This window comes from Haliotis rufescens, unplaced genomic scaffold, assembly GCF_023055435.1.
Source record: "Haliotis rufescens isolate VD_foot unplaced genomic scaffold, xgHalRufe1.0.p SCAF_3, whole genome shotgun sequence".
In the NCBI taxonomy this organism is placed as follows: Eukaryota; Metazoa; Mollusca; class Gastropoda; order Lepetellida; family Haliotidae; genus Haliotis; species Haliotis rufescens.
The window spans coordinates 35,911,167-35,930,350 of record NW_025964001.1 but is presented as its reverse complement, the minus strand read 5'-3'; the positions used below and the strand labels follow the sequence as shown (position 1 = coordinate 35,930,350).

General features: G+C 39.2%; 1 protein-coding gene across 4 annotated transcripts in view; it reads left to right on the top strand.

Moving 5' to 3' along the window:
- The first annotated feature begins 1,966 nt into the window (after positions 1-1,966).
- LOC124119146 (alpha-actinin, sarcomeric-like) overlaps positions 1,967-19,184 on the top strand; it is a 48,429-nt gene continuing 31,211 nt past the window's right edge. For 2 of the 4 annotated variants that reach the window (XM_046481564.2, XM_046481571.2), the window contains exon 1: positions 1,967-2,236. In XM_046481564.2, coding sequence (XP_046337520.1) covers positions 2,138-2,236 — 99 coding nt within the window. In that variant the 5' untranslated portion in view covers positions 1,967-2,137. The remainder of the gene's footprint in view (positions 2,237-19,184) is intronic. The other 2 variants (XM_046481588.2, XM_046481580.2) reach the window with 2 other exon arrangements.

The window sequence follows — 19,184 nt, the reverse complement described above, 5'->3', positions numbered from 1 at the left end:
ACATAAACTGCTGGGGCAAAAGAAAGTGTACACATTTTTATGGTGGCTAACGAAAAATGGTTATTCGATGGTGATGTACATGTATTTCATACGAGTACCATAGGCGATATTACATGCATCATATCAATTAGTATCTTGAAACAGGTAACGTCCACATGACGAAGCACAGCAACTTCGTAAGCTAACATGAAGTGTGTACCTCTGAAGGAAACCAAAGCCTGGCAAGGTTTCGTTCTATACTGCTCGTCACTCATTATGGCATATCGCTCATTGTGACTCAAAATGTATGACCTCAAGGTCGTACACAGAAAAGTCCCAAATGTCAAGTTCACTGCTCTCCCCAAAACTTGAAATACGTTCTCTTTGTAGATTTCTATCGTGTTTTTTTGCTCAAAATGTATATTTCCACACATCCTTCGATTATTGTAGTATCCGCACCTTTGCATACTATTTCATGAATATTAACTTCTGCGGTGACGCGGTAGTCAAATCGACGGTTTCAACTAAAGGGGGTTTATTGTGATTTGATAACCTCTGAGTGACCAATAAGAAACGAGTATTTTCCAAATTCATCGTAGAATAAGTCCCCGAAAAAAAGTTAAGGTTTAAAAAATATAGTCTAGACGGGACCCTTGAGCATTAATAGACTCTCAGGCCTCCTAATTGTATCTGAAAAGAAGGTGAGAATGTAATGGGGGTGATCGTTTTGTAAAAGTGTATGTCCTCTAGGGTCTACAAGAGGAACTATATACATGCACGTTTCAGTTGTGTCCTTTAGTATTACCGAGGGAGCATAAGACGTCAAGTCTGGGCATCTATAGCTCGTGTTTAGTTAATTGACAATGACAAACCGGTCGAAGAAAAGTTTTATTTTTCTAAAATTCCATATTTTTTAACCGATTCAATTTCACGTGGCAATTTTACAAAATTTCTTCGCGAAACGTGCTTCCTTTTTAAAGCCAATTAAGACAGTTTCTGCTGCAATGGTGTGGAGACAAATACGTCTGGCTAATGTCCGTTTTTTTATGGTTAATGGTGCTTGCGTTGATTACCTCTCGGTCCACGTACACCACGTTACTGTCGCTTGTAACAATACAACTAATAATCCCACGCACCAGCAGTGTTACCAAAAAGGTTATGTCATGTTAACAGCACATAAGCTCACACACCGTTTTGAAACCTTAATAATATTAAAAGCGCCGTAAAAAGTCAACTCACTTACTCTCAAGTAAAAGTTCAACTGCGGATACAAATAACTGATCTGTCTTATATAGATGTGACGTCATACATATAGGTATCAGAGTAACAGGAAAATAGGTTAGAATTACATGCAATATATTCATAGGTATGATTAACTGAATCACCGCTTTTAAATTTGAATTTGACTTAATATGGTCATTTCCGCATTTAGGAAGTATTCATAATGCCGTTGGATTTTATAACTTAAGCGCATAACAGACTCTTTGTTAATGTTCTGAGTCTCGCCTATATAATGTTACACCAATCGTCTTATTTTATTTACAACGCGGACGCGAGCGTTAATCTATTAATGCATATTAAGCAAACTACTAATTTTTATATGATTTTAATCCAAGCACGAAATTCGTCTGAATTTTTTATTGACCACTTCCTTATCTATTTCACAAAAAGGTTACCATTGCTTCGAAAAGACACGACTCGTGCAAATCGTTATTTAATATCACCAATGCGTGTTGACAGTCCGATTGAAGTGGGGCAGCTGATCGCTATATATGCATGTCTAATGCCCCGACCTATTCAGGAGCTGTTATGGTTGTGGCTTTACGATCATCGACAAAACTTGAGCTTACGTAGGCAAAATGGACTGGGTCGGTTGTCATAAGTATATAATCGTTGTTTGTTTTGACTTTCAGTGAACATTCCATTGTGACAATTGCAGCCGATCGGTCACACCTCCTTTCTGTGACCTTTGACACGGAACTCTGACGAAAGAAGGCATTCACTTCCGGAGCTCATCGTCACGTGACCATCTTACTCGGCTGGCGGGCGGTGTACAGCCCTGTAAAGATTCATGCTGCCCAAGTAAAGCGCATCAAAATTGCCGTATATAATTCTTTCAGCACCTTTGTAAGCCGGGAGTAGGAGAGGAGCCACAAAAATGGCGGATGAAGAATACTTTGATGGTTATATGGAAGAGGAGGAAGAATGGGATAGAGAGGGCTTACTCGACCCGGCATGGGAAAAGCAACAGAAAAAGGTCAGTGTTGAGGAGGTGTTACTCCGCGTATGGCGATTCAAACCAGTCATGCCGAACCGTGTTGGATATGTGATGACTTTCATCTTTCTGTGTTCGTTTGGATACTATAATACAGGTAGAGGTTTCTAGCGGGCGACAGAAGTAGGGGCAGAGTTAGCGCACTTGCCGGCGTCCGCCATGTTTCTCGTGTATATTGGGTTAGTGGTGTTGATTACACACCTAATATGGTAGTGGATGGGGCGGGGCATTTCTACAACTATGCACAGAATAAATGGATGAATGGAAGTAACAACAGACTTTTGTCAAATGCAAGATAAGATGTGTCAGTCTAACTTAAACTGGATGCCCTGTGGATTTACAGTTTATTCGGAACGTCAATGAATCATATCGCACCGTATCATTTGACAGGTGCTACTGTCCTACCCACTGTCCCAACCTTCATTTTCACGTTCGCTGTGACAACAATAAGCTGTATTATTTGTTGTTTCAAACCCACTAGTCGTCTTGGAAACCAGAATTTTATCAAGATGTAACTTGTGACCTTACATTAGTAGACATGTCATGCATTTACCCTATAAAAGTAACCTTCCGTGTTTTCATAATTACTCATGTTTTGTCATCTAGTGTTCATTTACGTAGACTGCTTCCCAGGGCAAATTTGACGATGTGTGAAAAGCTCGCTTTCAAAACTAGCTATTCAGCTAAATACAAGGTTGACCTATAAATGAGTTCTATTTCTGAATATAACCTTGACGGTATAGCTAACACCACACTGGAAATGTTGCTGTTAATTAAGCACAGATGAACTTGATATCCCTCAATATAGATAAATATGATGGGGATTATCATGATAAGGGAAAGACATAAGCATGTGGCATGGTGTGTGAGGCAATGCTTCTCTGACACTGTGTAGGATTACTACCATGACCAAAAATGGCAACAGGCATGACTGGGAGAATATATCGAGCTTATTGAGACATTCTGAGTCATGTGTCATTGCATTGTTTTGACCAAGGCAATAATCAAATAGTGCGACAATTACTGTCATATTTGACAGCTTACAGAGCTAGTCAGATTTCATTTTATTGCTGGAATAATTGGCATACCAGAGCAGACAAGAGGAAGTAACTCAGGATCTGGTCTTTATCCAGTAATATCTGCTGGTACCGGTGCCCCCAGTTTCTACACACAGTGTTGTGTGCTTACTCATCATATTAAGCCAAAAAGTTCGTAATAAGTTATGCTTGGAAGCAATGGACACTTTCTTTGATGTTTATTTGTTTAACATCTCTTTCTAACTAGTTGTTCATTCAGTCAGTGTATTTTGAATTTCATTTAATGTAATGGCAGATAATGTTACATTTGGAGGTATGAGATTTACTATATTTAAAAAAAAAATTGTTTACACATCTGTGAAAGAAATTCATTAGGTATCCATAACTATTCACAACACACAACTTCCCTTTGAAATTTACTGATGTAAAGTTTATGGCAGTGGGCTAATGATTATGATGGCATTTGTCATCTCTAATTAGGATTGTATAGACATATGATTTCAGTACTTAAAAGTTTCATTGTAACCATGGTAACAGATATTTTGAAAGGTTACCTTTGAATATGTCTTTGTTGCTGCAAAGGAATCAGTTACAAAAAATGGATGCATCATGGGCATCAGAATAAATCCCTGTTTAGAGCAATTTATGTACATACGACCAACTAACACAATTTTGAATTATCTGAAATAACCATAGGGCACAATTAATATTTCATTATATTTGTATTGAACATTTCTTTAAATTGTTTTAGAGCCACACCTGTAATAGTGTTCTTAAGGTAATAATAATAATCACATCCTCTTTGTTAAATGGTTCATTCAATTTTGAGCTATGCAACAATATGGTTGACTGAGGTTTAAGTTCACATGGTTGCTGATGTCGCATAGTATGAAGCATTATCTCCCACCCTATTGTCACCAGATCGTAAAATGAGTCACTTTTTGTTGTCGTTCTGTGGTGAGTCTTATCAGGGAGTATGTCAATTGAACCCACCTATCTGCAGTCTCAATTTGAAAGTCTGACATTCGTTGCATACCTGGATGTGTGTGATGATTGTTGTCGCGCTCTCACCTGCTTAATACAGGTAGCACCCAGTGTCGAGTACACTGACCTCGGTCCAGGCGGACAGCTGATACGTGTAGTGGTAGTACAAGCAATATGATACCCAAGTAAATAGATTACCTGTATGTGTAGGTTAAATTAGCCTCACTGTTTACAACTGGGTTACAGTAGCTATATGGTATGCATGGCAGGGGTGTGTTCAAGCATTGGAAGAATTTGGCCGTGGGCGTTTTTTAAAACAAGTTCATGATATGGCGTTATGTTTAATATCCCGTTATTTATAATATAATTAGAGCCTTATCTCAACATGCTCAATATACTGTTTACATGAGTATCAAACTTATGAATCATGATCCATTCTATATTTTTTTCTTTTGAACAGATGAGGTATTTTGAATCAACGTGAATGAAATTCTGATGATTTTGGGTCTCATTTGGGAATGAATCTAGCTTGTTGTTGGCTACACGGGTTATCTTGGTTTGATAAAAAGGAATGTGTTGAAATCACTGGCCACCTTTGGCTGCGTGATGTTCACCTTCAGTCTCGCAGATACACACCAGGACCTAGCTATCAGAAACTTCTAAAAAGTTTGTTTACAATTATATCTTGGTAAAATATGTCTATTAATCAGCGCCTGGCCCTGCCTTGACTGGTGTTTGAGGAAACTGGGTCAGGAGGCTGGGAACTGTTGATGTAGATTGTGTCTGCAGCGGGTTTAGGATGTGAAGTCACAGCTGACACCACTTAGTAGGGCTATTGTTACTTGTAATGGGGAGATTGTTTAGGGACATGCTACTGACTTCAACACTTGAGTATACAGTAGTTTGTTTACTGACTGTAAGCTTTCTGCCACTCATTCCCTTTGCTCTATGATATAAAAGAAGTTACGATAACATGATAAAGGATGTGATAAAATAATGCTTTACAATCCTCTTGGTTATGTTTATTATGATTATATAATAAGATTGCATTAAAACTAGTAGCGGTATGCATTACAGGGTTTAAGATCAGGTCACTTTCTTAGGATGTGTTGGACATTGATTGTCCTCCAAAATGTCCCAAAGACATGTTTCAATATAGATAATGATATAGAAGAAAAACATACTTGTTGGTATTTAAGGAATACCCTCATTTCTGTGTCGCTTCATGTAAATAATTGCATCAATTATGGTGATGATTAATTATGATAGTAAATGAATTAAGATTTGACATCACATTAGCATTGTTTCAGCTGTTCTCGTGATTATAGTGATGAGGATGATGATGATGATGATGCAAGACAACCCTTTCTGCTTGTTCTAGCATGTATTATTGAGACAACATGAAATATTAGAATATGAATAGATTTTTTATCGGTGATGTAAAAGATCATTGCAATATTTCCCTAACAAACAAAATGACAAAGACAAACATAATAGACTGCAACATGTTTATATAGGCTGGGCATAACCTATTGACATTCAGAGAGTGATGGCAATGAACTGCCTCATAACCTGTAGTCAAATATGCCCAAGGGTAGCTGTCAGTGCAATATGTTAGTGTGGTATTTGTCTTGGACATTTTAGAAGGCTAGGTATGACTATTTGTAGAGCCAAGAGTTTCACAAGGGCTACGTTGTGATGAAAAAAGTATGTTGCAAACTTTGTAGGGCAAGCTCTTGTGCTCTAGGTGTCATAGAGCTGTGTGCTGGTCTAGCTTGTCTTGTCTAAGATACAGGTTCAAATCCCCCCTCTCATACAATGTGTGCAGCTCATTGTTTTATTGTATGCCAGTGATTTTGCAGAAAATTATAGATGAAAACCAGTCAGTGTCCTAGAAAATGAGTTAATCTGAAACCAGTTTGTTGTTTTCTGGAGTTAGTGAGTTGGTTTATGCAGCTTTGAACAGCATTCCAGTTTGTTGAAATAGTGTCACTTTTCATAATACTTTCAAAGGGTTAGGTTTATCTTTATTGTGAAATGATGTTGCGCACACATTCTGGTATAAGAGAAAGAACTTTGCTACATTCAGGGTTGTTCATGGACTTTGCTTCAGGTGGACTATTGTTAATTACTTAACATGAAACCACACTTTCCTTCAAGATGCAGCCGTATGACCTTGCTACAATGTCACACACTGACAGAGGTGTTGATGTTTCTTTGTGTTTCACAGTTTGTACTGTAATATTTCCACTAAGGCCACATTTTATTAGGTTGTCTCAAATGTGTTATTGTCTGATGACCCCCCACTGACCAGCTGCTGACCTTGCCTTCCATCTTGTCCTTTGTGCTATGTTCCTCCCAACAACGCTGGCAGTGATAGGCAAATCTATTTATCACAACACTGGACAGGGTACTTGAATTGGCCTCATTTATACATTAGGTTATCTGACTATTGGCTACTGTGTAAGAGTGTCGTTAACCATCCACTGACCCTAAGGCTGACAGGGATTGGATTCTTGCCGTGTCTTCACTTGTAGAGATAAGAGTAAGAATGGTCAGAGATCTGTTGCTAACATCAAGGAAATGTTAGATTTTATTATCTGAGATTTATTGTATTCTTATAGCCTTTTGGTGTACGTTATCATCACATTTAAGAAATATAGAACAATCAACAATGGTTTATTGCCGTTGTGATATGTTCTCTGTTTATGGAGCACTATATGTGAGTTTCAATGGACTTTTGACAGAAGGGCTTTGTATGACTTCAGATGTTTTTTTGTTGGTCAGGGGATATAGAATCCGATCTATTACTATTAGATATGGGTAATTCTATCAAAGTGTTTTTTGATCAAATGTTTGAGTATTTTCATGCCTTTTGTTGTTGCTGGGCCAATTAGGCAAGTCCAGATTGGCTAGTGCAGGAAGCGTGGTTGTCGTGTGTGTGACATACTCCGAACACAGTTTGGGGTGCGTAAGCTGACCATGTCAACACACTCTGTTTGATATAGAGCGTGAGGTGTCGCAGTTCGTACCTCACTGGTCTGTTAATCGTAACCTTGCACTCTCTGAATTCTCTGTCCCAGGCTTAGGTAGCTGTCAGTCTGACTTGCCTTATCTCTGCAATGGTTATGTCCGGTGAGCTTTATCTTGTACATGCTTTCAGGAAGTTAAGCCCTCGTTTGCGGATTAGATCTTACTGTTGCCTTGGCTCTGCTGGGGAAGGAATCCTAATCTTCAGATTATGGAATGACAATCATCATTCGCCATCCTAACAATCATTCATAAGTCTCTGCTCAGTGCTCTCTGTTGACATTTTTCATGTGAACATGACAGTCATTTCTTAATTTTATGTCTATTCCCTTGTTTTTTTATATTTTCACATCAATATTTCTGCCTGTTGCTTATACATTTAATACATTTTTAGTAGTTTGTCTAATTATTTAGTCCTCTCCAATCGTAGCTTTGATTAAATGCAAGAATGCAGAAGGACTGACAAGATTGGGTTGGATGTTGCTGTTGGTATTAACCAGTTTGTTAGTATGTCCTGTTGGTGATGTTTTAGCAGAGGTGTTAAAGTTAGGAGTGGTGGTAGTGTGTGTTCAGGGTTTTTGCTGTCTTATCCAGCTAAGAATAGCTGACTGACAGGGATGTAGTTGGTAGCTGGTTCAGTTTAAAGTGAATCACGTTCAACAAGTCAGTGATGTCGATGACCCTGAATAAATGTTACACACTTAAAATAGAGCCAGTCAGAACTAAATATTCCAACTCTGAGATGTAAGGACCCTATTTAGGACATCAATTCTTGCAGTCAGGACATATTAGGATGTATATTTGTTATTTGGTATCTTTGCTAATTAATCTGAGTTTTACCTTAGTTTGTGGAGTGGGGTAGTGGTGGCTTATCACCATAAAGATTTGGTTACAGTTTCACAATTACGTGCAACCAAGAAAACCAACTGGTCCCTTTTGAGGGATGATGCTGTACTACCAATCTGTGCCAAATTTCTATCTACTAGCCAGAATGTATCTTTTGGTTTAATTTTCAGTAGAATTTAGTGTTAATATAGGGCAATTAGCTGAGCTTACAGTACAACAAACTGCCACTAGACTAGGGCAAGTAGTTCAAGTCACACTCTCTCCTGCTACTGTTGAAAACGTCCCTAAATCAGTAGGGTAAAACTTGTATGTGACTTCGCCAGTTGCCATATAGAAGTCTGTGGTTTGATTCTCTTCGTATAAATGTCATTTTTTAAAACATTACTCAAGCACTAACTGCTTCTGAGGCGGTATAGTACTCCAGTTGTAAGTGTGCTTCACTATCTCTCACATAGAACACATATCTAAGCATAAATGATAGAAGCCCATTCATAGTGTCATCCAAGGTGATACGGCTGCACTGATACAGGTGATAGCAATTTAGACACAAAAGCTCATTTCGATTTATTCAGGTAAGTGTGTAGTACTGGTTTCCTAAGCAGGATAACACACCGCTTATGTTGTCTCTGATGGTATTCACAGCTTCAGACTATTGTCAGTGGTAGCAGTAGCCAGCTCAGCACAATGTGCAGGTGGTGCCGAGTACAAGGACATATATATGCTGATGCGGCTTAACCATGATAGGAAGGAGCCGAGATTCTTGTAGAAGAGCCAAAGATGTGGGCAACCAGAGAGTAGGGTTTCATCGAGATGTCATCAGCATGTGCTGGTAGGCACTGCTACAACAGACACATATCTTTACTTACAAGTCTGTTTGGGTTAGCTCACCTGAGCAAAGGTTAGGACATTCAGGGTATGATGTTGCATCATCTGATAGCCAGCTTGGGCCTACTTCTGCGAAATATGTGGATTTGTCATGTAGTAGACAGCTTGGAGTAACAGGTGCATCCTGTTCTCAGTAGTGTTGCATCTGCATGATGTATGTCTTCACTCTTAACCACTAGTTTAAGCCACAGTTGGATAAAAAAAAATATTCTGTACTTGTTTAGGAAAGTGTTTTTTCACACAGACTAATCGGTATTCAGCAGTTTTGAATTTTTTATTTTGTCAGCTTTTGAAAAGGCATTCTTCTACATTATTAACAGATATATAATACTGGATGACAACCAGTCAAGTGTCCAAGAAAATTAAGTGATGTGAAGTCAGTGAAACCATGAGTATTGTTTGGTTCCATGTTTAGATATGATTTGTCATGCTTTGTAAACATTGTCTGTCATCTTGTTGCTGATTTGACGACTTGTCTTATACTGTATGTGCTAGTGTGTATCTGTTAGCCCAAACTAGTCTTTTGGTGTCATATTTTGTAGATTTTGTTGTTAATATTGACTACCCCGGATGTGGTGTTTCAGACACGTGCACAGACTGTTTTTTGGTTATGACTAAAATTAGACATATAGCGTTGGAAGGAGTGCCGGCCCGAAATCGGTGCATATGGTACAGTTTCTGTTTCTTCATTATGACCATATGGCTTGGCCCACACCTTTCTCCCAGAATCCACAGATTGATATGCCTGTAGTTCTTAGGTCCGTTAACTTTTGAACCTGAATCTTGAACACTGAAAGTTGGCAGTTCGGATCTTTGAATGCCAAAGTTATTTTTTCCCTTAGGAACACAACCTTACATTGAAGTACACGATGCACTGATTAATGTTCATTCTCAATGCAGATTTGGAAGCAGCTGTTTTGATTTAATGCATTCTTAGTGGTATAGAGACATTTATACATATTTATAAGTTGGAATTTTCCTGTACTTTTTCGCTCAGTATTGTCCTTCAGTATCAGTACTTCAAGCCATTTGTGTGTCTCCTGTAACGAATACCTTCCAAATCTGTAATGTCAATACATTATTGACGATTTAATGGCAATCCAGTTAAAGTGGTCCATGAAACATACCCGAGAGCATTGATCCAGACCAAATTAATGATCACACAGAGAATGGTTGATCTGTTTTGTACAGCAGACTTGATATGGTGGAGTTGATGTGCAGATATTTGTTCATTAGCTATTCTTAAGGAAGAGTCTGTGAGGTATGGCATTGCATCAGCATTGTTCAAACAGATCGGTGACCAGATGGCCCACTAACATTGGTGTCAGAAGCCATGCGATGCAATATTGATGAGGATGTTACACACACACGCTTTCCGTATCCCTCTCCCTAACTTGTTTATAGACTGAGCAAAGTGTAGAAGATCCCAGTACGGCAACTTAGCTTGAAGGATCAGCTGATGAAAGTTTAATGTGCACAAAATACCTCTGCCCGGGTCAATCTATGCCAGCGTTTAAGAGTTCAGTGTTCCAGAGGGTGGTTTTTGATAGCCTAAAGTGCAGAGTTGATATCCAGCTGTTAGAGCCTGGTTAACTTAGATAGTGTGCTTGGCCAACTCATATAGGACATTGTGCTTGATTTATGTGTTTTAGAGGATTTTCTTATAGCTTTGGAAAAGTAGACATGGAGAAGTTTCGCTCATTTGTTTGTTTTCAGTGGTTTGTTCCTTGTAATCTGTTCTTAAGATTAATACTGATTTATTGATACCTTGAGGTAAAGTGTTCTTGTTGTCCAATTTCATGTTTTAACCTAAGTAACTGGACTGATAGATCAAGTAGAGAGTACATTTATGTTTTATGGTTTGTTGGTATGATTAAGTAGGGTATAAGTCAAAGTGCAAAGCTACAAAACTGGTGACGGTGTATTTTGCCAGAATCATAAAAGCTGAAAAACTTACTGCAGAAATATTCATACAGATACATACATATATAAGTATTATAAGATCCAGATGGGATCATGAAGTGTTTGCAAGTGAGATATTTTGAGTGGACATGTTTGTGCTGAACATTTCTAGGCAATTCTGTCAGTTTGGCAAGGCCAGGGGGCATCCATTCAGGTAAAATTATCTAGATACAGCAGTAAACATGGTCCCGGAGCTGTGGTGCTACTTGCACCAGGAAGTGGTGCTGCCATGTCAGCCATTCCACAGCCGTTTGGAGTACGAAAACATGGTTGTCTATGTGTGGTACTACTCACACACACTGCCATAGTGTAGACATGTCACAGCTATTTGCTGTATCAAAACATGGTCATCCCTAAACCATATTATTTTCCTGTCCACCTAGCCCTTACTGTAATGGGAGCGGTCGTGTAGCCTAGTGGTTAAAGCGTTTACTCGTCACGCCAAAGACCCAGGTTTGATTCCCAACATGAGTACATTGTGTGAAGCCCATTTCTGGTGTCCCCCGCCATGATATTGCTGGAATATTGCTGAAAGCGGCGTAAAACCATACTCACTCACTCACTCACCGTACTATAATGTCATATCCCTCAATGAAGCAAGTCTAGATTTTCCACAGGTTCAGGTAGCTGTGCTGCTACTTACTGACTGTCATGGTGCTATCATTCTGAGTTATTCTCATAACACTGCAGTAAACATTGAATGCTATTAATCTGCCCAGCCCAATGTGCAGTAATTCTTCAGGCCCTTGGAACGATAATAGGTAATGAAGAGGACAATCCCAGCAGTAAACATTTCCTAGCAGGGGGCCTGGTGTGGTAGCCCAGTGGAGCAGTTGCCTGTCATGGTGGTTCACTTCCCTATGTAGGTACAATCTGGGAGCCTCTTTTGTGGCTTGCATGGTCTTAATGTGATATTGCTAAAAGCCATGTTCATTTGCTCCTCATTCACTCCCATTGCTCCAAGCAGAGGTATTATGGAGCCATTTGGAGTAGTGCATATTCTACTCTGTCCTTGGTAGTAAACTGTCCTTGCAAGGGTATGCTGTAGCTTTAGTCCTTCCAATTGGAGTAAACATAGTTCTCCTAGCAAGGGTATGCTGCAGCTTTAGTCCTTCCATTTGGAGTGAACATAGTTCTCCTAGTAAGGGTATGCTGCAGCTTTAGTCCTTCCATTTCCAGTAAACATAGTCTCCGAGCAAGGGTATGCTGTAGCTTTAGTCCTTCCAATTGGAGTAATGGTGGTTACTTAACACCTCTGTCAACACCTGTAGCAAACAGGGCCACCTAGCTGAGGTACTACTCTGTTGACAGTGAAGTGTTGTTGGCCTGGACGGATGCCTATGTGTGTGTGCTATCTCATCACAATCAATTTACACATTGATTTCCGTGTTTGTCTGCAACCACTATATTTATTCCTGTCTTTGCCATGTAGGTGCCCAAGCCCCATGGCCCTCCCAAGGGGGCCCAGGTCCCCCATGTAGGGTTCCCTGTATCAGAATAGTATCAACTAAAACTCTGTCCCCGGAGGCTGACAATGTACAGTACTGCTGGGACGAGTCCAAATTTACTACCCGGGTACCCAGCCCTCTATTACCCGACCCTACCCGTGTACCTACCCACTGTAGGTCTCAGGAGATGTCTTCAAATGTCCGATTGGGAACATTTTTAGCATAGCCCAGGCAAATCATATTTAGATACACGTAATAAACAATCTGGTCATTCATACACTGAAGTTGAATTATGTTATATCTTTATTCAACCATATGAAAAATCAGAAGGAATGTGTGCATAGTCAGAAAGAAATGCGAACATTAGTGACATATAGTTCTAGATCATTTTTGTCATTAAACAATATATCACGTGATTAACCACGGGTCCGGGTAGTCCTGTGGGTACCCGGGTCCTACTCAGTACCCACCCGACCCGAATACCCGAGTTAACCGTCCCAGCCCTAATGTACAGTATGATCATCAGACTGGCAAATCTTGATATTTGGTAGTACCTATAGCTTCATATATACAAGATATTCATTGTGCAGTTCAATGCAAAAACTGACAATATTCTATAAACTATATAAACATATATATAATAAGTCAAGATAACAATCATATATACATGATACATCATTGCAGGTTATGATAGTCTTAACGTGAAGATGATGTATAATAGCCACATCAATTTTATAGTTGCTGAAGCTGGTATCCCATCTAATATTGATTTTTGAATAATATGCAGTCCATTTTGGCTGCAAATTGTTAAATTGGTCATTGCAAATGGCTATTGTAGACAGTGATAAAATGAAATTATTTTTTTTTATTATTGTTGCCATGATGTGTGAAACCAAAATAGAAGTATAATGTATGCAGTGACCTACAAAAGGAATTTTGACATGCCTAAATGACTCCTATACACCAGTAACACTATGTGGTTTACAGCATGTAACTTGTGTAATAGATCTCATACATTTATTATACCAGTTGACGTCTCATGGGATTTCTTTATGTTAGCCATAGTCGATCGATATTTGACCCAAAAACAAAACCATCCCCGTTTAAACTTATGAATAGGTGATTTTTTCTCTCGTTTCTCTCAGCTTATCAGAAATTAACATTTGGCGTATGAAGTCATGAATAATAGCCACATTGATATTCTGTAGTTCTTATTCCTGTAAGCTTCACTCATGGTTATCCAATGGAGATAATGTGGCAAGTCAGTTTAACCTTGTTTGATCCTGGATGTCGGCATTATTGCCTCAACACTGTCATCTGTCAGTGTTCTAATGCCTCAACCACACAATCCCTTTAGCATGGACTGACTGATTTCCTGACCATGATAGAACAGCTTAGCCCATGATACCAGCGCCTTTGACAGTTTGTCAAAGAAGGGCTCTACACATGCAGAATGCAATGCAATTAGAATCGGAAACTCTGAGACTCTGTCTGCTTAGACTGGCTGCTAGTCTGTTGGGAGTTGATGTTGCCTCAGTGTTGTGGAGTGCATGGTTTTGTTGCCAGGTTGGCTTTGTTAGGGGGCTTGGAGATGAGGAAGGTGTCAATTATGGCTGGAAAATAATGGCATTTACACACCATCACACTTTTATTAGGCTGTTGCAATTAGGGTTGTTTGAGCCAAAGAGATATTTTGCATTCTGGTTGTATCGATGAAGAAGAAAATGGAGTGTTGATGAGGGTAATTGATGTCAGTTTTCGGAAAAAGAACTTTTTCATTCAATGTTTGTTAGATGAAGACCATCTGATGTTTGTCTTAGATTTTGACCATAAGATACCATACTTTCAGTGGATTTGCATCCTGCATTACATCTATGTACTGTGCTCACAGCATATACAGGGAGGGGAAAACTAACTGACTCCTTCACACTGTAATGAATTAGGCGTTATCTTAGGTAGGCAGTCTGACAGATTACAAGACACTTTCAATTTCCTTGCAGGCCATTTAAAATAGCTCCATGAAGAATGTCTTGTTTTACATTTCATGAACATGTAATACAGAAGTTATGCAACTAATGTTTATTACGATGCAAATTATTTATGAGCTACCTTGCTCATAATGGTTTCAAGAAAAAAGTCCAAATATTTCCTACAATGACTTAGCAGGAAGTTATTGACTGAATTATCAATACCTTTTCATTTAGGCTTTGAAATGTGCTGAGTTTTGGTTTTGGAAAGGAAAACAGAATTATTTGATCAGTCTGACACGTCAATAATTTTGTTTGGTTGTTGTTTAACGCTACACTCAGCAATATTTCAGCTATATGATCGTGGTCTGTAAATGATTGAGTCTGGACCAGACAATTCAGTGATTGACATCATGAGCATCGTTCTGCACAATTGGGACACGATGACATGCATCAACCAAGTCAGCGAGCCTGACCACCCAACCCCATTAGTCGCCTCTTACGACAAGCATAGTTGCCTCTTACAGCAATCATGGGTTGCTGAAGACCTATTCTAACCCGGATCTTCACGGGTTCTGACACATTAAGAAGTTAGATAAGATTTGTCCTTGTGCCGAGATGTATGTGCTTGTAAATGTAACAAGTCAGGCAGTAATTGTATCACTAAAATCTCTAGTGATGAGCCGTGTTCTAGGAGGCAAGAACAGATGTAGAGGTGGCCCGGGAGCAATTAGAGTAGTTCCGTGTTAGTCTGTGTTTGGGAATGGAATATCACATTCCATGTCTAAAGGAGCCGTTCTGCATCGCCAGAAGTGAGTGCAATGCTCCATATAGATGGTAGTCCAACACAAGGCTTGAAGAGCTGTTTCAGCAGTCTTTGCTTCCCGCTCGCTCGTGTTTGTGTGAACACTTTCCTACCTTACACTGATGGGGGCTTGCTGCTTTACTGGGTGCCTGCCTGCCGCAGGACTCTATATATAGGCTGTGAGGTAGGGAGATAGGCAGGCATCTGTCACGACTACCTGGAGGAGGTACACAGGGCTGGCCTGCACCAGGAATGTCTTCAAGTCACATTGGCCCAGCTCACCTTGAAAGCTTTCACCTCCTTACAAACAAGAACGTACATTAAACCTGTATCACTGGGATAAAAGTCAGGAGGGAGATAGTTATCAGGTAATGGTGGCTTTAGGTTAAGGAAATGAATTTTGAGTGAGTGTTATGTTCACCTTGGATATTATTTAGCTTGCTTGAATTAAACTAAAACATTATGTCAGGGGAGAGAAACAGAAGATGACTGGCTGAATTGGGGAAGTGTATTGATTATTAACAGGTGATGATCAAAGGCTCTGATCAAAGGTACTATGCAGGTGTTTCTAAGGGAGTATTAAGTGCATTGCACCTGCCGTCGGTAAATATTGTTTATAAACCTGTAGTGGCTTGATGAAAAACTAGTTAAACAAGTAGCTTATATTTAGGGTTGATTTTCTTTCTTTTCTTCTTGAAACTTTTTCTAAATTTGGAGTAAATGGTATAGCTACCATTCAGGTACTCACTGAAGAGCACAATGTAAGGAATAGGAAAGTAGACAGCAGAAATGGGATTTGTAAGACTGTTGAAGATTGAATGAATGTTGTGTGAATACATGAATATGATGCACATGCTGAAATATGCTGGGTGTAAACATCATAATACAATGGCACTGGTTGCCTGTGTGGTTTGAAGATGGAGGCAAGGGTTGTAAGAGGTTGACATGGCCTCAAGTTCATTAGTCAAGCGTTGGCTCATCACGCCGAAGATCCGGGTTTGATTCTCGACATTGGTACAATGTGTGAAGCCTATTCCTGGTGTCCCCTGCCGTGATATTGCTGGAATATTACTAAAAGCGGCTTAAAATCAAACTCACTCACTCATTAGTCATATTGTATTCGTTTTTGTCTGAGGGCACTGAGGAACAATAAAAAGATTTGATGCAGGGTGTTTGGTAGTGCAGCAGGCAGGGATACAAGTCTGTTAATCAGTTTAACCTGGCGTTGGTCAGAAATGGGTTGTGGACTAGCTGGATTAAGTTCATAGTGTCTAACCCTGCTGCTATTATTAACAAATGGAACTAGGTTTATATTTGTTTGTTTGTTTTAACACCACACTCAGCAATACTCCAGCTATAGGCGGTCTGTAAATAATTGAATCTGGAACAGACAATCCAGCGATTAACATCATGAGCATCGGTCTACACAAATGGGATATGATGACATGCATCAACCAAGTCAGTGAGCCTGACCAACTGATCCCTTTAGTCGCCTCTTGTGACAAGCATGGGTTGCTGAAGACCAATTGTAACCCGGAATCTTCACGGGAAACTAGGTTAATAAAGACATGGTGAAGATATGTTATAATGGTACCAAAAATGTTGGTCCTTGATGTGCATGACCTCAGCTGAAGTGTCGGATACCAACATGTATTCATTGAGCAACAACAGGTAGTGTTGATATTAAAAACATACAGTGGAGAGAACTGGGACAAGTATCAACGAGAATCAATGTGAGATGGTGACAGCTGTTGCATGTTTATAACAGACAGACAATTGATTGGCATATGTGTCAAACACCAGAAACTTACATCAATATCGTTACAACTGCCCTCAAATGTGATGTGTTGTTGCACCGGACATGTTTCAGATATACTCAGGCATATTTAGATGATATTTCACTTTGGTAAATGTAAAAATAATCATGACAAGTTAACAAGTGTATAATTTTCAAACCCTTAAAAATGAGGGTTTACATACCGATGTAGAAAATAGTTTGTTGATGGATTGTACTGGATGTTACCATTCTTAAATTAATCAAACTTAAGTTTTATGATTATTTCTAGGACACTGATCTTTATCAGATATAGTTGTAGTGCTGTGACAGTTGTATCTTCTGTGCTAGAATATATTAGTGCTGAAACTGTTTGGTGTTTGGTCACAGTCATATATGACAGACTAAAGTACTCATGGAAATGAAAAAAACCTGTTTTGCTGGATTTAATAATCGACACAAAGCATTGCGTAGATGTTAGTAAATACGAAATAACAAAACAACTGGAAAAGTACTAGTCTGGATTTGCTAGTTCTATCTCAGTGCTCAATACAAAATGTACCTTACAGGAGGTAATTTGGAGGCACTTTCAACATTCAAAAATAAAACTAAGTCAAAATTGACATGGCAAAAACAGGCTATAGGCATTATGCAAATTTAGCCTGGAAAAATGTTATCAAACAACAATAAAAATAACAGCTATGTTTATGTACATAATAATAATGACATGTAAGTTGTTGTTTGAGAAGGGAATATGTTACTTTTAAGTTCTGATATTTTGACGATGATTCACTATCCCACAATGCCACTCACAAATCACTAACCACTGACAAATCACATGCACGTGGGTTTCAAGCACCTGTTTTCACCTGTCGTCAAGGTGTCATAGGTCATGGACATTCACCTTGATCTACTAACACCTGGTTATGCTCAGTTTCACAATAGTCTGTTTTGTTCATATTTTTACCCGGGGCGGTCGGGTAGCCTAGTGGTTAAAGCGTTCGCTCGTCACGCCGAAGACCCGGGTTCGATTCCCGACATGGGTACAATGTGTGAAGCCCATTTCTGGTGTCCCCCGCCGTGATATTGCTGGAATATTGCTAAAAGCGGCGTAAAACCATACTCACTCACTCACTCACTCATATTTTTACACACTTTACGTGTAAAAATACATAAAAACCTTTGATACGCTGTATTTGTGCCAAGGCCCAATTCGTACTAATTGAGTTGTTTGAATATTTATATATTTTGTATATTAACTGCATTTATTTAAAATCTGAGATCGAAAAAACAGGTTTTTTTTAATTTCCTTGAGTACTTTAGGCTATACGAGTTCTGGTCTTTGGGGTGGTTTTTAAACTGTTTTCTTAAAGAAATGTCACAGATTCTATCCAGCATGTTTGTAAATACACTAAGCCCATCCACTCCCAACAAGTGACTTCCAAGTTTCTTGTAACCTTTTGAGTAGGCAGGTTGTTAAGTGACGTATGAGTAGAGGTAAATAGTGATGGCAGCTGCTGGACACTGCAAGCTTGTTAGTCAACATGATTGATGTGTGAGACATAGAACATCTTAATGTGAGCTTTCATCAATATGCCCCAGGCTGGCTATATGATGCAGACATGTAATACCACATGCTATGTCTTAGTATGGTAGGCTATAAGTCATGTATGATCTTCAGAAATACTGATTCCATGTTGTCAGATTGATCGTGTCAAGGTTGCGACCATTACTGACATGAAATATGGCGTATGTCCACTTCTCAATAACTGTAGGTCATGTATGATCTTCGGAAATTCTTATTCCATGTTGTATCGGATTGACCATGTCAAGGTTGTGGCCATTATTGACATGAAATATGGTGTATATCCCCTTCTTGATAACTGTGAGTCAAATATCACCTCATACATGATGTTTTCATGTAGTGTCATGGTCCAACACTTTGTCAGCAACGGGTTCCGTATCAATTAAAAAATGCATGATAGGTCCAGTCAGTGTTAACCCAAGTTGTGCATGATCACTACAAATTGTTATACCGCTATTAAACATCTTTCAATTACATTGGGTAATCAGAACCATGTGACGAATCAATACATTTCATTGTTGACCACGAAATTATGACTGACGCTGACCTAAAAAATTGACTCGCCACATGATCAGTTTGACCTGTCACGTGATGAATATTGACTCGT